The sequence below is a fragment of the Empidonax traillii genome, unplaced genomic scaffold, assembly GCF_003031625.1.
Source record: "Empidonax traillii isolate 1590-97213 ecotype Southwest subspecies unplaced genomic scaffold, ASM303162v1 scaffold248:size1534464, whole genome shotgun sequence".
Classification (NCBI taxonomy): domain Eukaryota; kingdom Metazoa; phylum Chordata; class Aves; order Passeriformes; family Tyrannidae; genus Empidonax; species Empidonax traillii.
In genome coordinates, this window is record NW_020955441.1 from 269,124 (window position 1) to 294,353 (window position 25,230).

Here is a 25,230-nt window from a genome sequence, read left to right on the forward strand (position 1 = left end):
AATAAAATATAAAATTATCGAATTATTAGCAAAAATAACCAATTATCCATATACTTACTTGAAAAATGCAATAAGGAGATTAACCATGATTATGTACTGTACAAAGAGGTAGACAGCTTGAAGAAATGGGGTCAACCACGTTCCTGGGCCACAGAGATGAGCAACTTTTTCATCAGAATTATTTGCACATACTGTGTTGGGAAAAAAAGGAGAAGATATGTACGTTTTTTAGAACTCCCAGCAGGTAGAGATACAGGAAAAAAAAAAAAATGGTCACAAAGTTTTTAACAGCCATCATGCACTGGTTCTGCAACTCAAAATGTCTCCATGCATTTAGGACATGGTAGAAAAATACCAAAGTATCTGATTATTACTATGGTATCATCATATTATCAGAGTTTTTTAAAAAAGCAGAGTACACCACCACAGTCAAAACAGCATCACAGCTGTGGGGGAGGATTCCAGCATCTTGTGAGAAACTGTGATTACAAAGAGTTTTCATTCTAAGCCATTCAAGCTTTAGAAAGGATAAGAAGAAGTCAGGTCAAGAAGTGACACAGCTGCAACCCCCAAAGAGGAGATAATCCAGTGAATGGAACCAATGTCAACAATAGCAGCCATTTCACTTCATAACGTTGGAATTCTGTAAGATCTTGAGTAGATCTTATCAGAGTAAGTTTTCTCTTTACTTGTCTCAAAATTGCAATGTCTTACCATCAATTTCATAGGCATACACTTCCCCAAAAATCATCCAGTATGGATGGAACACAATATCTCTAGCAAGAGTCCAAGAGGGTGCCTCATCAGGATACAATATTGCCTTCCTGGGAACACCAAAACTGAGTAGGACAAGGGCCATAATCACCACAATGTAAAACATGTTGGCCACCTATGAACACAAAAAAAGTCAGTTAATCCACGAGGTCACTACTGTGATTTCACAACTTGAAGCACTTCTACAGTGACAGTGTACACTTGACAAATTCTAAGAATTACATATGGAAAAAAAGTCCAGGACACTTATATTTCAGTCAGAAATTTTTGTTAAATAACAAATCCTGTTAAAAAGCCACACAATTGTTGGGTTTTTTTCCCTGTCCTTTCTTAGAGCTTACTTAGTATCCCTGGCCAAAGGCAACTGAATATATTTCCTATATAACTCAAATACCCAAATAGCATCAGACAAACAGAAATATTCCTTCCTAACTGTACTGAATAGCTGCACAAAACCCAGCAGTAGTTTTCCAAAGGCTGGAACATAGATCCTATGCCTCTTGCAAGAAATCCAAGCGAGGTATGAGCAACTTGATGCCCTCATTTTTAAGGAATGACAAGTTCAACTTTTTAGGAACTGTTTTGTAGAGGGAAGAAACATAAAAACCCTTTTCACCTTTATTTATACAGCACTGAAGACTTAACATACGTTTTAATATTTAAAAGAGCTACTGATAGTAGAGACAGGTTATTTAATTTTTAATTTAAACAATTTGAGTATTTTTTAAATTGATAAGACAAGAACAGGGCCATGGTCTATTCCCAGTTTTCCACAGCACAAAACTTTAGGTGCTTTAGGACACAAAACAAGTCAAAGTCCTGCCCTAAGGAGCACAAAGGTTAGAAATAAATCTCAGACCCAAATGGGAAGCCATGCTAGCTCAGCCAAGAAAAAGGCTTCATCATATTCATTTAAGTCTCTGACATCTCAGAACAAAACAGAACAGGGGAGAAAGATTTGCCAGTTTCTTAAAATTCTGTGACAGAGAAAGCTCCATAAGAAAGGAAGCCTTCCAATTAGTGCTCCTTTTGAGACACTAAAGTGATATTCCAGCGAGTTAATTCTGCACACTGAGTTGTTAACATTTTACACCAGGACTAGCAACATTTTGCTAAATAAAACTATGAGAGGAACTGTAAATGGATGCAGCAAAGAAAACAAATTTCAGTTGGTAAAAACCAAACCAAAACAACAGTAACCAAAGTACTTACCATTTTGCCAATCATCATAACATAAGGTCCAGCCTGCTGATTTACGGCTAGAAAGTCCAGTAATCGCACATACCAAAAAATTATATTGAGACAGTATGTTATTCTTCCAGCAACAAAGACATAATTTTCTCTGTAAGTGTTTTCTCCAAAATTCCCCTTTGCTCCAAATCTTAATGCAAACCCGATGAAGAAAGTGACAATGGCAACTGTGTCACTGATATTGAAGTAATCACTGAACCACACTTTGATCTTCTGATTAATCTTCCCAGCCTCTGACATAAAAATCTGGGGGAAAAAAAAAAAAAAGGTCAGGACTGCTCATATTTATTGCACAAGGACCAACAGTGAAATGTATAAATCCCTGATATTTTTATACTTGCAAAAATAAAATATCTATTCAAATGGATAATTCTTATTCACTGAGAAATCAAAGCCAGTGTTTTAACTGTGTCAGCTTCACAACAAGGAAAGGAGAATGCAAGTTTCGCTCTGTCTAAACAATTTAGGAAGAAATTTGGAGTTTAGTGGGTTTTGGTGGTGTTTTTATTTCTTTTGAGGAGAATACTGTTACAAAAATGAGCCCTACTACCTGCCCTTCAGTTGGGCCTGAGGAACCAGATTAAAGAACTAACTTTCTTTTTCCCATTTAAAAATGCTTTTAAAAATCCTCAAGAGTCTCTTGCTGACCAGGAATGTTGCAGTTCTGATACCTATCCTGTCTCAGTAAAGCTTCTTTTTGTTTTGATATCTTGCTCATGGCACAGTGCTAGAGTCTGACTGACGCTAATAAATAAATACACATTTCACCAGCCAGAAAAGTAAGAATGTTTATTGCATTGCAACTTGTTGGCAGGGAGTTACAGAATCAAAAAAAGCAGCAATCAGCTGGAGAGTGATGTGTTTTAACCAGAGAAATCTGATCAGCATGTCATTGCCAGTTTCTTAATATTTAGGAAGAAAAACCCGCCTTGTTTTATAGTTCTCCATCTCCGGCCTATACCAAAGTTTAAGATAAAGATATTACATCACATACCCTGATTTTGGGTTCTTGGGTTCTTTTGCTTACAGAATCATAGTTTCAAGCATACTGTTTTACAAAAAAAACTAAAATCCCAGACTGTTCCAGGCATACCTCACGGATTTTCTCGATTGCTGATGTGAAAATGTAAGCAATAACAATCCACTCCTGAACAGATGGTAATTCTTCCATCTTTACAAGAACCACAAACGTGTAGAGCATGAGGAATCCTAAATATGCCAACTAAAAAAACACAAATAAAATATTATACATATAATTACTGAGGGGTTCTTTACAGATGTGCATGAAATCTTTTGATGTGGTACATAATAAAAGCTTCAAATAGGATTACAGGACTGTATTTACCCCTTTAAGTAGCCAAGTTACTATTTATAAGGGAATAGAAACATTTTCTTCTTATAAGAGGAAAAAGAGCTGTAACAAGCTATTTACTGTTAGCAAAGCTTTGCTCTTATTACAGCTATTTTCCTTTAGTATAAATTCTACCATTTCTATTACAGTAATTGAAACAAAGCCATGCATGAACACTTCAGCCTAATAAATGGTTACAGAATTCCTGTGGGCAACTGATGAAATTAATTACTCGGACCAGAATAAAAACGTTCATGCTAATTACTCTCTTAGCTTAAAAAAAAAAAAAAATTAAAAAAAGGTATTTCTAAAGCCAACATCATGAACTTCAAAAAAAACCCCAAACCACAGGGCATGTGCATATGCAGTTTTTCAAAATCAAGTACTTGTCATTTCCAGTTTAGCAAGGTAAGGGGTTTTTTTTGGCTTGGGTTTTTTTTTTTTTTTTTTTTTTTTTTTTTTTTTTTTTTTTTTTTTTTTTTTTTTTGGAAAGTGCTTAAACCTTTGATTCAGTCAGAGCTACCTGCTGGGAAAAGATCCAAAAAAAACTGTGTTACATTTTCAAATAAAATGCACACCACACAGAAAAAAACTCACCGTATTAAACCAAAACTTCACGATTGGAGCATGATAAAATGCATAAAACTTCTGTGTGATTGGGAGCCTTTTAGGTTTTGCTGGAGTCTCCATATCATGCTTTTCCAAAGAACTGTCCAAGATCTTTACTTCTTTAAAAACCTCCTAAAATGAAAGGACTGTTAACTTCACACACAGAAACACATGATTTTTTGATACTTATTTCAACTCTTGCTTTGACTTAAAAATGTAACCATTTAAGGTAGGAATATTGCTTTAATACCTCGCCCTGCCCCACATTACCATAGGTATTTCATCTGCTACAGTCTGGAAGTTGATTTCACTGTCATCCATTGCCATTTGATGTGCATCTTGAGACTGAGGAATGTGTGACATTTCAGCCTTGGTCTTATATTCCAACAGCAGTATAGCAGGAGGGAGTAAAATACTCAGTATCACCTGGAAAAGATGAAGAATAAGTGCAAACAGTTCACAGCTACATTAAAGTATCAGAATTCACCAACACACAGAATATCCTCTGAAAATATATAATTTAAATTTCACTTGCTTGTTACTCAGGGGGAAAAATGTAGAAAATAATTAGTTGTTACTACTTGTACATACACTAAAGAGCCTAAGACGACATGTTCAGAGTGTTTCTTGACTTGAAGATAGAGGAAATGGGAAAAAACTAACAAATTCCAAAACTAAAAGCCACTAGAAAGAATCTACTCCAAGACTGAAGATAGAGATGTTGTGTTCACACTCTGTTCTTTAATCCACTCCCAGAAACTCTGGAGCTGTGTACAGTTAAGGTGTATTTTAAAATGCATATACAAGGTTGTGGTTTGCAGGGGGAGAGAGGAGTGGTGTGTGTTTGGTTTTGGGCTGGTTTTTTCAATTTATGGCAGAAAAATGGGCTAAGGTATAGATGAAGAGAGTAAGTGAAAGCTACTTACTGTCATTAGCATGTTACAAAGCAAGCGAGAAAATGGTTAATCAGTTATCAAACAAGATTTTAGTAGGTCACAAGTTAAATGATGCTCGTAGGTATTTTGTAGGAAAGTTTCTTTTCATTATATTTCTAGCAACAATTAGGTTTTGGCACACCATCTCAAAGAAATATGCAACTCCCATTTTGGTTCAATTGATCTACATCACAAAGGCCACCACTGGAAAACCTGTCCCCGATTTGCCTACCCTTGTTTTGTTTTGTTCTGTGCCCTGCTTTTGCTCAGTTCCTCCAAAATAGAAATTATGTGCTCCCTGTAAAAAGCCAAAATGCACAAAACTACAGTCTTACAGCGGGTTTTCCGTCTGTTAAGGTTTGTTACTACTTTGTTTTTAGTAGTGGATTAGTATTCACATGATCTCTTTAAGCCTCTGATTAAAGGCTACTTGCCTGTTTTTTGCCTTCTATATTTCTGTACCTTATTTGAAAAGATAATAGAGTGTCAAAAGAAGAGTTTACAACAAATACTTCCAGTTTTGATTATGTTACAGGAGACTGGTTTACAGGATTTATTAATGTAAGCTATAGTTGTGGAAGATTTATATCAATAGCATTTAAACACACACTTTCCTTCCCTTTAAACATAAAACTCCTCTGACCCTTTTTACACCAATAAACTGAGACAACACTTACTTTGTACCATGAATTCTTCCTCATGTTCAGCCTTCCCATCCACATATCTGATAACAACATCTGTGTACAGGTGTGTGCTACGAAGGGCCGGAGCCTGGATGACACTGCCAGCTTCAGACAAGTGGAGTTGCTCCAGTTCTTAAGCTCATAGGTTAATAATTTCATGGCCATGGTCTCATCTTGTCGGAAGGACTGTTCTAACAGCTCGACTGCCAGTTGGCCAAACTCACTAGAATGAAGAAAAAACAACAAAACAAAATATAGTACCTATAGAAAATGACCTTGAGTTTAGCGTGAATTTTCCTGTACAAATTCCCAATTGCACAACTTGCAGGGACATTATTTGTCCCTTCTGTGCAGATACATTGTAATTTGTAACTATAACACATCAATCTGTGGTTTCCATTAAAAACATATGCATGCTACAAACAGCTATTAAAACATGCACAGAAATTACACAGAAGTAAATGGCACATTCATTGTTCTTTTAATTCAACTATAAATAAAGACTTGTAACAGCTCTCAAGAGAGAGCAATATCTAATATAAAACTTCTACTAGAGTGCCACTCAATCTTTTTTTGCACAAAGGAATTGTCTTCAAGTGCGCTAACAGAACAGTTTGTTTTGTTCATATGGAGTCCACTACTTTTATTGCAAAGGCCAAGAAAATATTTTGAACCATATAAATGCAATTTACTTGGAATACTGCTTCAGTTCTTCCGAAGTATCATCAACAAGGTCACTTTGCTTTGCTTCATATGCCATTGAACGATACACTTTGCAAGCAACCAGAGCTTTTGCCATGGACTCCTCGCCGTGCTGCCAGAAAAACAGGGCCATTTTCTGCCTCTTCATTAACACCGCCCACAACAGCAGCTCGTTCAGAGGATAAGCAAAACGTCTCGTTTCAGGATCATCTATGTCTACTATTTCATCTTTGGTTCTTTTCTTTTTTCCCTCTTCTGCACCAGTGTCAATCTTTAAAAACAAAAGCAGGAGGTTACATTTGTAAGTCTCTGTACTCGGTCGCTACATAAACTTGAAATAAAATGTTGAGTGATCCAATACCAAATTATATATAATTATAAAAAGAAAAAAAGAATTTCTGAAGACTTGAAAAGCAGCTGGAACTTTTGTTCGAGAACTTCAGTTGAGTCCAAATCATTTTAATAACTGTGAGACTGAGTTACTTTGAATTACAGATGAAAAGAGAATCAGTAACTAGTATACCTACATACAAATGAGGAAACTCATGGAAACTGCTTATAGTAGTAATATATGGTTAAATCTTGCTCTGAATCTACTGAGCCCCCCTCCCTCATTGCTAGAACTGTGTCAAAGATAAGCTTTTTGGTCCCTGACGTATCAAAGCTTACCCAGAACTGTAGTGGAAGAGAAACACCCTTTACAGAATCCAGTAAAACAGCTGCCATTTGGAAACAAGCACAAAAGCGAGGTTGAAATTCCAGCTTTACCCAACTCAGTGCAATTGCTGCTGCTCACATTTCAGTGAGCACCTGGATTTCAACCAGGCTTTTCAATCTTAGCTGCTTGAAATAAGCCCCCACCGTGTTCCCCTCACACCTGCATACCTTTGGTTTGTATGGCTGCGCTGTCTTGATGAAATGATTATGGCGCATTTTTTCCTTCTTGTCTGCCCTGTTACCAAAAGACTCGTGGCTTTTACACATCTGAGGAGTGGCACTTGAAGGATTTCGACTAGATCTCTGTAACAGGGATAAGGAGAAGGTGTCTGGTTACTGAAACGCTGATGAACTTACATGGTGGCACAGCCAGAATTTTCACTGGATATTTAACATGGTTTCTTGTTTGTTTTTATTATTTTTAAGAAGTCACCAAATAACCAGTTACACTTGTTGTTTAGTGTAGCTTACATAAGCAGCTAAGGTGTCTGCATCCCAAGCCCTGTATAATCTGCATGTTCAGTGCCCATTCTTCCCCTGTGAGTGGGAAAAGAGGGAATCACAGAGAAGGAATAATGATGTGCTAGAATAAGGAGCAGGACAACAAAACCTTTTGTTTGTCCTCAATCCGAAACCAGCTCTGAGCTGCCCTCCTGGGCCTTACCACTGCCTTGAAAAGAACTAGTCCATTGACAAAGAGGAACAAAACAACATGGATTAAATTCTTCTCCAAAAACACATAGATTTGGGGGTTTCTAATTGAGAATACACGTCCCATTACCCCCCTGCCACATACCCGATTGTTCCCACTGAGACTGTTGTAAATGGCTCTGAAGCGTTTCCTTGTGTAGGTGCATCTATAGGTGCCTCCCATCAGATACTCAATAACCAGTCCCACATCAATCAGGTTGATTTTATATCCCGGAGGAAGATTTCCCTAGGAATACAAAAGGTGTTTTTAAGTTTTTCAAATTATAATCTTAAGCTTGCTCAGAGTGTTTCTACATGTTCTATCACAGCTCTAAACAACAAAAACAAACAAAAAAATTCATTATTTTAAAAAAAACCCACATCAAGACATAAATGAAAAGGCACCTACATAGCTCAATAGTTATTATTTTCAAAAAAAGATCAGGTTATAGCTTCTGTTCTACACAATCTCCCTTAGAATGTTAATTCCCTTGAGGGCAGAGGGGAGACACTGTTTTTTTGTCTATTGTTTTAACAAAAGTACTCCTAGTTGAGAGTATCAGCTTTCAATCCCTCCCAAGAAGGAAAATTTTCAAAAGGAAGATGAAGACGACAACATTCTTCAGGTTTAACATCATTCAGGCAGCAGGGCATCAAGAACACAACAGCAAGTATTGTAAACAACAAAATCTCTGAAGAGATAACTTATTACTTACAATAAAACCTAATTAATAAACTGCAGATCAAATGGGTAGTCAAATACAAGAAATAATCATAAAACTACCATTGCTGGTTTGACAGATTTGAATATTTACAACTTACCTGTTTGACGTCCCGAACAAGGTGAAAGAGTGTTGGGTTAGTTGGGCCTTGTTTCTTTATAAAAAAAGAGAGGAGAAAAGTTTGGAATGAGAAATTCGCACGCAAGTGGCAACACAAGAAAATCACAGTACAAGTCCAATACTTTTGCATATTGGCTAAAAAAATAATCCCTAGCTTTTAAACAAACAGAAATGCAACAGATGCAAATATGTCACAGCACAGTAGTAGCTATAGACTATTTCTTTTTTTGCTGCATTTTACTTCATTTTTACTTTGGGGCATAATATTACACCCATGGTTTGTCCAAAAAAAAGGGAAAAAGGTGGGGAAAAAAACAACCAACCAATAAAATCCCAACAAAACCAGAACACAAAAAGCAGAACATATTTGCAGAACGCAGACTGATACTCGAGTTTACGGTATTGTAGGATCTGTAGGAAAAGCTCCCTCACATTTAGAAATTTAGTCTAAACATTCCCCCTTTTTACTAAAGTGGGTTTTAATTCCTTCTCTGATTTTCTGTGAGTGCATGAACTGCTACATATATAGATATATGGTTAGCTCCATCTCCCACACAGAACTCTATCAAAAGCACATAAAGTGTGTAAAAGTGACACCATATTATTTAATTTTTAATTAATTATTTAATTATTTTAAGTAATTGAATTTAATTACTTAGTTCTTTTAAAATAATTAAAAATACAATTAATAAAAAAACCTTATCCATGGGTTCCTTTACAGAGCTCTATTGGCTAAAGAATAAATTTTTTTCTTTTTTTTCTTTTCACAAGCAGATAATGAGACTGTTAATGCAAGTCTAAGCCCTATTTGTGTACTACTCCTTAGTACATGTGTACAACTACATTAGTTAATTTTTGGTGGAACACTTTAGTGTTATACAAAACCAACTTGAAATTCTTAAATCAACACCTAGAGCAACAAAATTTTTTTAAGTAATATTATGAATATGCAGGTTCACAAATTAAAACTATTCTTACGACTGAGATAACGTTAACTGCTGTAGACAGAACTCACCCTGTGAAGAAGCCCTACAGACCTCATATTGTGTGCACAAGTTTCATCCATCTTTCCCTTGTTCTCTTCCCCATTGTTGGGGAGTTGTACACGTTTCAGGAGTTCCACAACGGGGCTGTGACAACCCTTCAGCCTGGTGCACATAACCCAGTATGCAACATGCTGAGCAACTAAAAAGCTGTTCTAAAAGTAGCTTAAAGAGTAACCATTTACTTACTGTGTTATAAAGTTCTTCCAGCCTGGGAATTGTAAGAAATTTGTGCATGCTTACTCCATTTTCAATCAGAAGTTTCACAAATGCAACTCTATCCATCACAAGAGCATCCAACATAGCCTGTTCCAGGGAGCCAACCTACAGCAAAGAAGTAACAAGGTAGAGCCTGGAGAGAGCCAGTAAAACAGGGCAATACAAAAGTGCACTTGGATGGCACGTCAATCTCAATTAATTTACAGGGCTGTAGAAACTTTACATGTCTATAAAGGTGTCAGCTTTGGTTCAAAATATCCCCTGAATTTCACACAATTGCAGGATGAGAGAATGTTCTGAAGAGTTTAACTGTTTCACAGGTATCTCCTAGTGAGACAGTACATGGGACTAAACAGATATTCGGTTTAACATAATTACACCATTCCCATCGATTGATATCGCATAAAACACAAAAATATAAAACACCTAAAGTACAATTTGCTTCAAAGACAAATGGTTGGAACCATCAATTCAGTCAATAAGCCTTACACTACATACTTCTGACTGCACACTCAAGAAGTTTGTGTTTTATTTTTACAGTAGTAAGGGGAAAAGGCAAGAGCCACCATGTAGTTTTTAAACTAATTTTCAAACCGCAAGAACCAGACATTTTATCCCTCCCTCAAAAGACACTGCAGTGCTCCCAATAGTGCATTTTAGTAGATGCTGCTTAAGAACTTTCTATGGCCATGCAGTTGCAAGGAATAAAGAGCATCTGACTAACCTGAATTCAGCTTCCACCTTTTGTAATGTCTTTGTTCTGCTAGTTATTCAGGAGACTTAGCACATTCCTAAAATTTTTGAACCATTTTCAAATACATAACAGCAAACCAGCTGTAAGACTATGCAGTATGCACAAATAAATGTGTCAGTATTCTACAGTCTCTCTCTCTCTACAAAAGTCAAAAGATTCATTCTTTACAGTAAATTGTGCTTCTCTTTTAGAAATTATCATAATTATCATTCTGCTTAATCCAGACCATTACATACCAGCCATTGTTGCCCATAAACAAAAACGTGATTTTTGGCTATGTCAACTCTGTCCCACGCAAGTGTAAGAACAAGCTGGTCAAATGCAGATGCATTCGTGCCTTTGGAAGCAAACACATTGAAGAAAATACAAAATTAATTAAAATACGAGCTAATAAACATTCTTGCTTCCTAAAAAGACCAAATCAAGCAGTCCACTACAAAGTTACACACCATATTTTATCATTTATGTCATATGACGGTATTACACAATGAGAAAACATAATAAATGCTTTTTTTTGTTTAAAGACTAAAGATTCCTGCTGGCTATAGTATTGTATAAATAATCCATCATATAAAGACTAAACAATAATAGCTGGAGGTTCCAAATGCTCTTCAAATTAAGTCTCACCTTTTAACAATGCTGTAAGTATTGCAACATCAATGTCCTGGTGTTCGTCTGACCCAATATGAAAAACTGTAATCTGTCCAAAAGGGAAAAATGAGGAAAACATATTTTGAAGTTATTTTCGGGCAAAGGTGATTAGCTCCAGTCTTTTCTAATCTATTTCAATTCCTGACATAAAAGACACCTTGTCTTTGATGCCATTTCAGCCTGCTATGCTTGATTTAAGCATTTAGCATGCACTCCTTTGTTTTCCTAACTGGGTGCCACACAAGACAATCCATTACAGGTAAAGGCAGAGCACAAATCCTTCACACTCTTCAGCCAATTTGAACAACTCTTCCTACTGTGATTACAATACTCTCTTGTCTATAACACAGTACCCTGTTTACCTCTCCAGTTCAATCTAGATTGAGATTAACCTGCCAGCAACATGTTTAATTGAATATGGTAATTTTAAACCAGTATAATATGATGTCTAAACGAGACCAGTCCCTGAACTACATATAAAATTCTATGAAGTGATTTTGTTTTATACACGCAGAGATAGTACACTTTTGTTAGTAGTCATAGCTAAAACACACCAAAAAAAAAGGAACAAGAAATTATATAATGTATCCATAACTGCATGCACCCTGCATAGAAAATTTTATGCCCAGATCTACTTACAAGTTCTTTTTTTTTCATGCATTCCATCAGTGTCTGAAACAAATGAACTGCTTCACTTTGACCAAAGTTAAATGTCTTTTTGATGGTTGAAATGATTTCAGGCTCAGCACCCTCAGGAACATTCCTGAGATTGAAACAAACAAACAAACAAACAGGAAAGCAATTGTTTTATACATGAACAGTAAGAACAACAACGCATTTAATTAGTTTCAACATGTCCATTCAAAGTCCTGCTATCTATAAGGTTATCACTGTTTCTGTGGCAAACCCTTGGGTAACCTTTAGAAAGCATAGGTTGCTTAATCTACAATTTTCTGCTACTGCCTCATAAAAGTAACTCAACTCTCTCTCCCTTTCCTTCCCATATGGAGTTCTGAGATACCCTCAACTAAAAGATTTTGACCCTCACTTCTCTGAATAATACCTGCTTCTGATCTTACCATGGGCAAAGCTGTTTGGTTTACAGCTACATCAGACCCCTCCTGCCTGAGGCAGCCTCTGCAACAAGCACCCAGTATGTTTGAGGATTTATACAAAGCTGACAACTACCTAGGAATCACTAAGTATTGTGGAGCCTGACCACATCCCTCTTATTATTTGAAACGACACTTGGAATAGCCAAGTGTTTTCTGCACTAAACAGGAAAAACTCCTGTACCAATTCATTAGGAAATGATCTCAAAACCTGTCTCTGTACGACAGACAGTCGGGCTGGCAGTGCTGGGACTTACCCTCCCTCCTCTGTTTGCTTGTGGACATAGGCCAGTATGTCTGCAGCTCTGCCAGTCCCTTCACACACCACCACCGGCACCGGGGGACTTTCCTGAAGGAAGTCTAAAACTGTCAGGATGACGTTGGGGCCCCCTTCGAACACAAGTGCCACCACAGGCACACCTTGGCCAATTCCTGCAAAGTTGCAAAGAAGTAATGAAAGTCAGACAATGTTGTAGCTGTATAGGAAATGCTAAGATCAATTTTACACATTTAATAAATCAAGTTTGCCCCTTCCATTGAATAAAAATTAAAATGCTGCCTGCCAGGCATGTTAACTGTTGTTAATGCATGGTTTCAAGCACTGTTTATACTTCAGGCTGGGAGGAATGCACTGCAAAGTTGGTAAATACATTGGAATACAGTCTACAGAACAGAGGATATTCTTCACAGAAATATTAATGAACTAATGCAGAAACTGAAAAATTTTTCTTCGTGGAACTCCTCTTTTAACTTCCCCCAAACAGTTTTCAAATATGACAACACATACACAATTTGAACACAGGAAACATTGCAAAAGCATTCCTAGAAGAGTCAAACACATGTTGCTCCATGATTGGGAAAACACCCAAAAATAAGTCACGGCTTCTTTGCACAAACAGATGATGTTTTACAAACTCAATTGCCCTATTGTGAAACTGCAAGTGAATGGTATCAAAACCATTAATCAATCAGACCAGCAAGGTCTGACAACATACCAAGACCTGAACTGACTTACACTTGCTTTATCAAAGTAATCAGACAACTTTATTCAAAAGACTCTCTTCACTGGTCCAGACAAACCATACATCTACCAGCAATCTCTAAGGTCCAAAGCAGCTGTGCAAATTTGCAAATTCAGACTCTAAACATACACAAAAGACTTAATTTTTCTACTTTGTCATTCAGATGTTTGGGGCAAGTACCTTTTTCATTAAAGCACAGTAACACTCAACCCTCAGGCAGCAGAATTACTTACTTGCATGGATCCTTTGCAAATTAATAGTCTTTTCCAGTTCTCTTCGCAATTTAACTTCTGCTCCATACTTTCCAACTGTTCCATCATCCACCAGAATGAAATGGGAATGGAGGTTATTTAGGACGTTTAGTTTACTTAATGGATTTAACAAGGTTTGATACGGAGCAACCACCTAAGTATAAGCACACAACAACGCCTTTTACTTGTGGAGATTGACGCTTGTTCCTGTGAAACTTAACTTTTTGTCTAGACACAAGAACTTGGTGGCTCAACGAGAAGCACTGACACATAAGAGCCTGCCTGGTGTCAGGATACACCAACAGTTGTAGCTCTGAACTTTGTGCAGGGAAGCAGATAATGATATCACTAAAGGAAGCTGTTCTGAGGGATAACAGAGAAAAGGTCCTTTGAAAAGATGTCTTTGGGGAAAACTTGTGACTTCTCTGGCAAACAGCAGCACTGAAGACTCCACATCAAAATTTTTCAACTCAACATCCTCTCTAAATGTGAATTCTCTGTAATACTTTACCATTTTTGTATTTTGAGTCAATATAAGTAGGGGAGGGGGGAAAAAAGGATTAAATACTTAAGAACAAGCTCCTCCTGTAGCACGTTTGCATTTTGCAACTTGTTTACCCATAATGATCTTGCATAAGTCACAGATGTCAGTGCACCTTCACAGCAAAGCAAGTATTCCAATGATGCAAAGCAAGGGAAAAAAAACATGCTTGAGCAGATTTGTCAAAAAATACATCAGGTAAATCGTCATTTCAGTTAGGTAATTCATCCTTACGTCTCTTCCAACAAGGTCGTTTCTGTTTTCAATCACTCCCCACGGAGCAATCCCAATAGTGCAAATCTTTCGAGATGATCTGGAAGCGTGTTCTCTTAGAGCATCCCCAACATGTTTTGCAACACCTGTTTGTGCATAAAAAGATTCCAGTGTATTGAATGCTGCATCTTACTAAGAAATACAACTGTTATATTTAGGTAACTGGACCTTTAACTGTTTTATTTTGGTAATTGGGTCTTTAAGGATCTGGGCACTTATTTGTCACACCACCACAGAAAAAACATGGTACCACATCTACTAGAAGGAAACAAAATAATTCAACAAAATAAAAACTAGCCTAGTCAGAATTTACAGTACATTGTTTTACTTGTTTTTAATGACAATAAAGTTTTCCTCTTGTGATTTCAAAAACAAATACTAGAAAACAAATAATCAAACAAAACCAAAGTCCAAAACCCACCCCCCCCCCGATACTTGATTTCTCTTTGCAAGACAAAACAGCAGCCCACTTCCAACTACACATGCTCAAAATTTATTTTTAATTTCACCTGACCAAGCTCACTCAAATTTACTTTGCTCTAAGAGGAAGCTGTGCATCCATTAAATCTTTTGGCTCTTACAAACCGTAATCCAGTTAACTGCTCACACTCTTTAGCAGTCCTTTACCTGTGTTCACTCCTCCAGTTATAATCCAGGCTCCTGTTGTCACTGCAGCTTTGATAAGACCTTTGCCGAGCAACTGTTTGATGCGTGGGTGAAGCTCGAATTTCTGCATGCCCCCGTGTACAGAGATAACAAGCTTTGGCAACTCCATCTGCCATTCCTTAAGCATCAGTTGCAGAATAGCTTCAGGTTTAGTGTCATATGACAGTCGCACATACTGCGGGCACAAGAAGAGAGTTTAAAGGTTCCAAGGTGTGAAAAGCAGAACCAGGGCATATTTCAGGGTGTATTATCCTACTCCTGGCTATGGAAAATGCAATTCACTTTCTCAAAATACAGCAGCTGCAATAAATGAGCAAGTTTCCTTCACGTTCTCTAGAGCCGAGGACAAGACAGTCAACAGTTTGGAAAGCAAGTTTTGGACAAGGAACAACTCCAGAAGGATCCTGGTGTTCCATCCTACTGACACAGGGACTTGGAAAAATGAGTCTTCATGAGAGTACTGGATTATCTCTAAATTAGATGAAATTCAAAAGCACTTATAAAAGTTCTGCCATCTACTGGGGAAAGGATTTCATGTCCCCTGCAAGGACTTTTTCAGACAGTTGCTTGGTTTTCCTCCCCTGTTCCTGGTGGGAAGAAAACCTACATTTTTTAATAGTAAACCTCAAAACTGGCAGCTTTCTAACTTGCCGTCTTTAACAGCATAAGATTAGGTAGATGGATGATAAGCTAAAACACTGCCACATCTTCAGTACAAGTTATTCAATAGAGGAGGGGATAGTATGCAGAAATTAAACCCTTCCTGAATCAAGTTCTAAATAAAAAACCACCACTACTCCATTTAACTGCTTTGAGCAACCCCACTTGCACTCTGCAGAAGGAGTGTGGGCAGCTGCTATTTCTGTGCTCCTGGAAAAGGGTTCACAGCAATTTTAAGCTATACTAAGAGTACAGAGGAACTCACACACTGCTATTACCGACATGAAAGAACTCTGCTAAGGGCCCTTCCCACTTCAGAGATGATCTGACCTACAGCACTGCACTGTCCTTGGGGGTTCTGCATGAAGAACACACCTCCCTCAAAAGCACTTCAGTTTTGCCACAGGAGCCACCCTGTACCAGAAACCCCTTCACAAAATGGTTGTGAAGAATCTGTCAGAATTTCCAGTTTTTGAGCCTCTCCAGTACATGTGCACTTGTGAATTAAGAACTGGTTTCCAAAGTTTTGATTTATTGGTATCCTTGCTTTTAACAAACCCCCTCTCCCAAACAACTTAGTTATTCTGATCAGCACAGTTATGCTTTAATGGTTTTTGAAAAATCTACTAATGAAGCATATTCTGCATCTGTCCTTAATTTTAAATAATTTTTTTCAGATTCTGAAAATTATGAATAGAGGGTTAAGATAGCAGATATTACTTAACAGGTCCTATAAAAATCTAACAAGTGTTGTTATGCTGTATTTTCATGAAGTCTAAAATGGTAACAATTAATTCTTAATGCAATGTTTTGTTGAAGTGTTTATGAATTCTTATTACCATTTGCAATTTGAAGTTAAGCCTGTACCTGACTACAACTAATTCTGATAAATCTGAGCAACTTTAGCTTTGAAAACCTAATTTTTACAAATGAAAACGAGAAATAATTCGGATCACAATAAAAAATACTAGCACAGAAGAAGGAACTGTCTTGTCACAAAATGGGTGATAACACTTCAGCCTACAATTTCAGAAGTTAAACGAAGCATCCAGAATATCAACATAGTTGGAGTAACAAAAAAAAAAAAAAAAAAAAAAAAAAAACAAACAAACAAACAAACAAACAAAAAAAAAAAACGTCATACGTGCCTTAGCCCTGTAAGAATGGGATCCCCCTTGAAAGTTGATGACACCATAAGCATCAGTAGGGGTCTGCTCCGTGTGTTTTTCCACTGACCACTCCTCTATTTCCTGATTACTGTTTTCACCCAGCTTCACATCCGAGTATTTCATGGCCAGGCTCGCAGTAAAACAAGCGTGTTGTCTGACCAAGCGGCCGCAGCAGCACCTGCACCCAACCACACCACGCACAGCACTTCAGTAAATACCACTATTGGAAAATAAAAGAAAGGAACTTCTCTTGTCTGTAACAGAAATAGATTGGATTCAGAAAGCAAAGATTCTAAATATTAGAAAAACCTCTTTTCCAGAGCAGGCCTTGTTGCCATAAATATTTATGGCAATAAGTAATTACAATACATATTATTATGCGAATTATTGAAGCTCACTGAGATAGCAAGCTGGAGGCCAGAAAAAACTGACTCTTTGAAGTCAAAAAATTTATACAATATTCATAAATTTGTGATCTACATTTTGCAGACAGTTCTTTAAATATCAGTTAAATTTAATTTATATCTAACCTTTCACCAACTTGTCACTCATAATATTGATCAAAACTTTTAAAAACTCTATTATGAAAGCACTTATTTAATGGAAAAATATTCATTAATATTTTAATTACGAAGAACTCTTACCTGACAAGTTGCTGACAAATCTGACATCCTGGAAGGCATCTGTAAGAAATGTTTTAAAGATGTGAGTTAAGTTCAGTTTCAATTTCAAGAGCAGGGGAAGGAGGGACAAGGATGGGATGGGACACACAACCACTCACACAATTTTATGTGCTTACAGAAAGGTTGCTGAACAAAAAAGAACTGCAATAAATTGAAAACATGATGCCTAAATTTGTCCCTTTTCAACATGGTAACTTGGCTGTATTTTATGCAGTAGTGTCTTTACAAACAGTTCATTATGTAATTTCTCTCATCTTCCATCCAAACAGTTTCCATGTTTTCCTGCTAACAGCTTTCTTCACATCTAAAATTAGCACAGCAGATAAATTTGCATCACTGCTTTCATAAGCAGCTGTCAACCAATTATGGTTAAGAGCCAGCACGCAAAAGTGCACAAATACAGATGTCAGACAGAAGTCTTCAATTTTACTCAGACATTGTATATAAACAATTATTTATTTTGTCCGCTGTAAGAGTTACATTATTAATCATTTATGCTTTTAATACTGACCTGTGGCTTTAGATCTTCTCTAAAAATTATTGAATTATAATTGTCTATACTAAAAGCTAAATATCATCAACATATACCAAATAATCCTGTCTACATTCAATTAATTTATGAATAACTCACAAACACTGAGAAATTCACCAACAATGGAAGGCAATTTTTAGAAACTGAAGGGCAGAACCTGATGGGAAAGTTTTAAAGTCCCTTCTAAGCTACAAACAGGTTAAAGTAAAAGGGCAAGTGTTGAAGACCATTTTGTTCCTTGTTAAATGCTCTGGAAATTTTAAAAGCTTCCTAATTACTTGGGTTTCATTTGCAAATTTTCCATGTTCTACAATCACGGCTATAAATTCTAAAAGCTTCTCGTGTCACATGGTTTCAAGGAAGGTGGTGAATTATTTACAAAAACTTAAAATTTCGACAGCGTTTATTAAATTCTTTTTCTGTTTAAAAACAAAGTTATTAAATGAAAAATAATACTCTGCCCCAACAGAACAAGAGAGATTCATAAAGGTTTTTTATGGAAAAGACTGAAATAGAAGTTTTCTCAACTTCAGAAGAAAAGGTTTCTCAGCTGCTCTCAAATACATGAAGCTTAAAAATCCTCATCATGAAAGCATGAACTCAAGACAGTATTTCTTACAGACAAAGTTGTTAGTCCAATACTCTTTACAATACTGACTTTTTTAATTTAAAAGAGCAGTGATGAGTTCTTGCATCATTTCCTGTTTACCTGTGGGGGTCTTTTGAACTTGGTATAATGTACACACACTCCCTCTTCGTGAAAGTATTTTCTATCCAGGATTTCTGGGACTGAAAAACAAAAAGTAAAACAGCATTCAAAAATACAAATCATAAGCCTTTGCAATGAAAAATGCTGCTTAAGGAAACAAGAGTTAGAATATGAGGGGTTTGCTGTCGCAAAAACCTTTAAACTGTATTTGACCCTACAAAAATATCTCCCATCTCTCCAGAAGATCATCAGAATCATTATGTAACTTACACACATCTCCCTTAAAATCCAGAGCAATATTTTTCAAAGCTAACATTCAAATAACAAAAACTTTTAATATGCAAATAAAGATGTACAAAAAAACCTAACATACACTGGTGACCTTATCTTGCTAAGAAAAATAATCAGCTAATTTTTTTTAATTATTTGCACTACACTGAGATAACAGTAATTTCATCTTTTTCCCTCTTTGTAAAGTAAAATTTTAGTCTTGAAATTGTGGGTAAGGAAGCTTTCTAACAACACTGGCAATCTTTTCTAGTAGCCATAAATTAGTCACAACCTTCTTTCTTCATCAAAATATTTTTCATTTGAGTAAACAAAATTAATTGGAATCTCTGAACTGTGTTTTAAGCTTAGACTTGAAACATACTCTGAAACATGAAATCAAGGATGTTCACTACTTCAAATGCTTCCCTATTCAAATAGCTGGACATGGATTTCATTTCAGTTGCTTTAAACAGCCACATTAACATTATCTTGCATGATAATCTTAAGATTACATGTTAAACAATATCCTAATGTACAACATCTACATCAAGTTTCAGCAATACATTGGGAAAGGAACTCAGACAATGATTTTTAGTAATTAAAACCATGAAAAATCCTGGAATGCTAATTTTCATGTTATGCAATATTGCTTTAAATCCTTATTAAGATTACGTTAAAATTAATTCATTGCTAAGAGCAATGTTCTACATTTACGTTTTACCTTTAGAAAAATTTGATACATTTCATACCTGTTCTATTCACAACAAGGGGAAAAAAGACTGACAGGTATTATTCAAGGTATCTGAGCAGGGGTTTGTGGAAGCTATGAAGAAATGAGGATTTTATATTTTTTTAAAATCTATTAAAAGAGAAGATTCAGTGAAGATGAATATGTTTTTCACTCAGTGCAACTTTATCAGTTTATTATCAGAGAAATTATTACAAGAATGTACCAGCTAGTTTTAATACAGACCCCTGGAAAACTGCTCCTTGACTGCCCACCCTCTTTCAAAACAGTTCCCAGACACAGCAATCTCTCCCACATTATTCATCGTGATGGCCTTCCAATATCTTGTTTTAGTGAATTTGACTATGAATCTGACAAGACAGCAGTAAACTGCTGCTCCAGATTCTGTCTTCACATTAAGAAGGCCACCAGTTTCCCTCAGGAGGAGGGAAAGTTGAAGGGTAAAGGTCAGTCCTGCAACAGAAAGGAGAAGAAAGAGGGATGCACAACGCCCTGGGAAGAATCATGACAAGGAAAATCAGCTGTAAACGACACAATGAGCACTCACACAACTTATTTTACATTTAAATTGACACTTTAAACACCTGGAATAAGTAGCCAAGGTCATTGTTTGCTACTGTCCTACCTCCTTTCCCTATACATAGGAATAAATACTGTTGCAAAAGAGAAAGAATGCCTAGCAAGGGAAAAACAGGATATTAGACATTACATGCAAACATGGTGCTATGAAGGATTCCATTACATTTATGGTGCTTTTCCCACTTTTTGTTTGGTGGGGGATTTTTTGTGTGGGTTTTTTCCCTTCTCCTTTGAAGCAGATCAAAGTGAGTGACTCTTAAAGACACTGGTGAGAGAGATCTCCTCCTCTGCTGTCCTCAGCATTCAGCTGGAATCTTTCAGTAGCATCTCCTCAGTCTTTGGTAAGAAAAGAGAAGAGCATCACCTTCCACAAAGGAGTTGGGTATTCCCAGGACACCGTGCCTTACATGAGCTGGAATCGAACGGCTTTCTTTCTTCTCTACCTTTATCAGATGATTAGCAAGTGCTATAAATGTGTACATGTACATTTATATGTACATCATACTCTGTGTATATTTTTACATATAGTAGGTAGTCTAAATTTTTAGCTTCCTCCTCTCATAATTTTTTTTAACACTACTGAGCCTTAGCCCTTGTGACACGAATCCCAGTTCTGGAAGCTGCTTTCTGCTGAGTCCCCGCTGTTTACATGAGTCTTTTTGTACTTCATTTCTTAAAACTGAGCTTTGCTTTAAAGCTGCAGTAGTTCAAGCTCATTTATGAACTCTGCAGATCCTCCAGAATATAAAAAGATAAAGAAGAGTAATTTAATACTTATATGTTTTAGCCAGCTGGCTAAAACCATACCTTCAAGCAAGATATCTTAGCTGTAACATGCTAGATGTTAAAATCCAAAGAATATAAACCACAAGCAATTGCGTCAATTGCTCCACACAATATTGTTTTATTATTAAGTGGTGATCAAAGCTGGGGACAAGGAACAATGTGCAACACCACTTTTCATAATAAACAGTTCTGAAAATAAAAAAAAAAATTAAAAACCCACAAAACAACCAACCATTCATTAATTTTTCTCTTAAAGAATGTAGTTTTAACCACTTGTCAAGGATTTCTCTCTATTCTTCAGCAGTAAAAATATTTTCAGTGCAGCACTACTACATGTGTGCTATTTATGTAGAGGAGGTCTAAAACGTTCATAAAACATACTTGGAACTTGTCATTTGGTAAAATTAGACTCTGCAGAAGCATGCCTGTCTGCTAATTAATCTTTACTGCAGGAGATTTTATACAGGATTTGCTAATTACAGGGTCTTGTTTTCTGTTGAGAGGGGGAAAAAAAAAAAGAAAATACAAGCCAAGAAAAGAAGAGAGTGAAAGATACTTCTCATTAACAGGTAAAAATCACATTAAAAATATTGGATGTATTGCCCTCCATGTAAATAAGAACTACTATTACATAATGTTCCTGTAATGACCAGAAACAGGAAGATGACATGAGGACACTACTAAGGATAAATTAGTTGCAGCAATTACCTCTAAGAAATACTTCCTTATCAACTAAAGATTAAGTTGAAACAGGAGATCAAATGAGAACTCCAAAATCAATATGTGAGTTATCAGACTGTTTCAGAAAAATTGCCTATTCTTATTAAAGCTTTTCCTCATCTGTACAGGATACACAACTGCACCTCTCAAACTCTGCTTCCAGTAGTGGGTGAGCCCTGCTGAGTGCTCTGTTTTCCCAGTGTATTTTTAGAAGGTGCACTTTACACCACAGTTATGGGCAACACGGGTCAGGGGCCTTTCAGCAAAAAGCACAAGTAATATCAACATATAGGGAGCTATTTTACAACTGTTTACTTTATTTTCTTTCAAAACTGCACTTGTGGAAAGAACCTTAGCTTTCCAAAGTCTCTCTTGTGCGTATTTCGTCTCTCAAGCTAAATAAAAGTTAAGACTTACAGGAAAAATTTTAATACAATTATTACTACTCCAGAACTACCTTCACTTTTTCCTTCAGGGGAGTTACCTACAAAAATTTGGGCACATTAAGACCTCTGAGCAATCAGTGTTGGCAGGACCTTGTCCACACACAAAATAATCCTTCAATTTTACTTTTTGGAAGGTGTACTACAGTTCCTACTAACTCCTCATCCCCAAGTGGCTCAGCCTTTAAGCTGTAGATGGTTATGCAAGAGATCTCCTGGTTGTACTGACTGCTGAGCAGACATCGTGTCTTTCAGTACTTCTGAAAGAACTTCAAGAAGCACAGAGCACATAGATTTGATTCAATAACCTAGAAGAGATATTGTCACCCTGGGATCATGATTAAAGGAAATACTTTACACTATTTCAAACAAGTAAGTTCTCTCTTAAGAGTCTCACAAACACTGAAATAATTTTAATTGCCATTTGAAACAAAACTTACACAAACATTTAGTGAAATGTAAGCTCAAGGGAATGTGCCCAACTACTTTTGAGTTCTGGAAGTATATAAATGTCAAGATAATCCCATGGCCTTTTCCAGCAGCTGGGAGTTTGACCATAGCCATTATTTGTTGGTTTTGATTCAGCAATAGCTTTAGCACTCCAAAGCCCCGATAACAGAAATTACCCAAGTGTTCCTGCTCCAGATGCAGATGTTACCTTTCCTGAAATTCAGAAAGGGTAACTTTAGCAAGGCTCTGCGTAGAATGAAACTTTTACCACAAACTATAATTTAAGGTTTTGCATATAGCAGGTTACAAAAAAAAAAAAAAAAAAAAAATCAAAGTACAGTATGAGATCAGGTCTCAGGGAAAAAAAAACAAACAAACAACCACTCCCCCCTTCAGCTCACTGAAGTGTTTCTAAGAGCCTCTCATTCAACACACTAAAATAGGAAGACAACTAAGTTCAGCAGGGCAACAATTGGTGCACAATTGTATGGCAAAACCTTATCAAACTATTGTGAAATTCTCAGTTTACTGAATAAACTTGGTCTAATTATTTTCTCTATAGAAAGCCAGCCTGCCTGTTCAGTAAAATCTCAAAATGACTCGCATGATATTCAATTAATGAAAATATGGCAGCTATAAGTATATTGTATAGCTGACCATCTCGAACTTTTTTCATGTACAAAGGGTTCCCAGTTTATTCTTTCTACTCTTTTGTGATACTGTATACTGCTGGTAGCTCATGAGTTCCAATACTTACAATAAGTTACAATATTGTCACGATATTTATTACAAAACTAAAATCTAATTCATCCCAAATATATCACTCTGGAGCCTGCAGCAGTGCACACCAACCCACAGGTCTGCCGACAGTTTATCAACAAACCTGACCTGCCTAATCAGGAAAATGACCTGGATTGGAAAATAATTTTCCAAACTGCGACCTCTGTGGAAGGTTGATAGTGGAGATTTTAGTTACTGATTGCACAGACCTGAGCTTCAAATTTAGAAGTCATATCACTTTTCTACACCATCTCGTATTTCCTCTTTTAAATCTTTGCTTACACCATAAAGCAGTTCAATACATGCAATATTTTTTAAAGAAACAGACCTCCCAATTTTATTTGTCCTTTAAGTAAAAATCAATACAGGCTCTATATTCTTTCCCCATCGTCTCAAATTTTTCCAAAAAGTTTATTTTCCATCTGAACAAAAGAAAACACACAGGAGGTTTCAGCAAGCCTGAAAACAAGAGGACAGGGTGGAAACTCTGCATCAGGACTAGTGGTGCTAGCACAGAGGAGTCCTATCTGTCTAGGTCACAGCCAGCAAGATAAATTTCAAAACATTTCTGAGAGACATTCTGTACTGAGAGCGTCCTTTAGCTTGTCTATTCAAGGAAATGTCCACTGACAATGTTCCAACTTGAAGTTACTGCTTCTTATATAACTATACATGCTGCACACACTCTTTCCGTGGTTTAGCAGAGGATCTCTTATCTGAGAAACCCCCTCCATCAGCCAAACACGTGCTACCCCATGGGACTGACCTGTGATCCCTGCCCAGACAACTAACCCTGGCCAGCACTGGGCTCCTGCAGCTATAGCTGAAGGGCAGAAATTCCACACAAACCTCATAAAGCCTCACTCTTTTATGCTCAATACATTGAATAAAGCCAAATAAAGCCAAACCACCGTGATAAACACAATATCCAGTTAACGCACAACAAGGAGTTTGGAATTCATAAAGCTTCCAGTGGGAAGGGGTGCCATAAATAAAACGCGTGCTAGTTCTCACTGCTAAGACTTCCAGGCACTTCAAAGCCTTAAGGCATTGGGCACCACACTGCAGGCAAAGCACCTGGGCTCGTTCTTAGCACAAATTAACGGAATGACACTGAAAATGTGCATCACAGGGTGAGCTGAGTAACTGAGCCATTGTGCATGGGGGGGGAGAGTTATTTAAAAAACAGTTATGTCTCTTTACTAAAGAAAATACTTCCAATTCTGTATTAAAAAACTAGCAGAGCGCAAAACTTAGTTCCTCAGGGAAACATTTAGCATTGGAGGAAAGTCTTCAAAACTTCAGCTAGCTTTAAGTAAATAAGCAGATGGGAGGAAAAAAAGAAAAAGTTAGATAGTTTGATGCCATGTACTTGCTAACGTTTGTTTTAAACTCTTGGCTCCAGCAAACCCCAGGTGCTTAATTTACTTGCTTTCCCTTCAATTTAGAATTACATATTTCTATAATTTCTGTTTGGGTTTTTTTTTTTTGTTTGTTTTCTTTTGTTTTTTAAAAGGGGAGGGGGGGGAAACAAAGCATTTAGCCAGCTAGTATTACCAACTATATTTAAGACTCTCTGAGGAAGAATGACAGTGTTGTCTGTCCACAGAATGCA

General features: G+C 36.7%; 1 protein-coding gene across 2 annotated transcripts in view; it reads right to left on the bottom strand.

The window, feature by feature from the left end:
• TRPM7 (transient receptor potential cation channel subfamily M member 7) overlaps positions 1-25,230 on the bottom strand; it is a 54,730-nt gene that overhangs the window by 13,918 nt on the left and 15,582 nt on the right. For both annotated transcript variants that reach the window (XR_003571781.1, XM_027888965.1), the window contains exons 2-23: positions 18,840-18,919; positions 17,560-17,598; positions 16,895-17,093; positions 15,048-15,261; positions 14,382-14,506; positions 13,589-13,760; positions 12,591-12,765; positions 11,861-11,984; positions 11,198-11,270; positions 10,807-10,907; positions 9,787-9,921; positions 8,535-8,588; positions 7,819-7,959; positions 7,191-7,325; positions 6,296-6,576; positions 5,598-5,826; positions 4,256-4,411; positions 3,974-4,117; positions 3,119-3,247; positions 1,987-2,271; positions 715-889; positions 59-191 (exon numbers count right to left, since the gene is read on the bottom strand). Coding sequence is in view for 1 of the 2 variants with exons in the window: in XM_027888965.1 (XP_027744766.1) it covers positions 59-191; positions 715-889; positions 1,987-2,271; positions 3,119-3,247; positions 3,974-4,117; positions 4,256-4,411; positions 5,598-5,826; positions 6,296-6,576; positions 7,191-7,325; positions 7,819-7,959; positions 8,535-8,588; positions 9,787-9,921; positions 10,807-10,907; positions 11,198-11,270; positions 11,861-11,984; positions 12,591-12,765; positions 13,589-13,760; positions 14,382-14,506; positions 15,048-15,261; positions 16,895-17,093; positions 17,560-17,598; positions 18,840-18,919 (3,299 nt within the window). In the remaining variant the exon portion in view is untranslated. The remainder of the gene's footprint in view (positions 1-58; positions 192-714; positions 890-1,986; positions 2,272-3,118; positions 3,248-3,973; positions 4,118-4,255; positions 4,412-5,597; positions 5,827-6,295; positions 6,577-7,190; positions 7,326-7,818; positions 7,960-8,534; positions 8,589-9,786; positions 9,922-10,806; positions 10,908-11,197; positions 11,271-11,860; positions 11,985-12,590; positions 12,766-13,588; positions 13,761-14,381; positions 14,507-15,047; positions 15,262-16,894; positions 17,094-17,559; positions 17,599-18,839; positions 18,920-25,230) is intronic.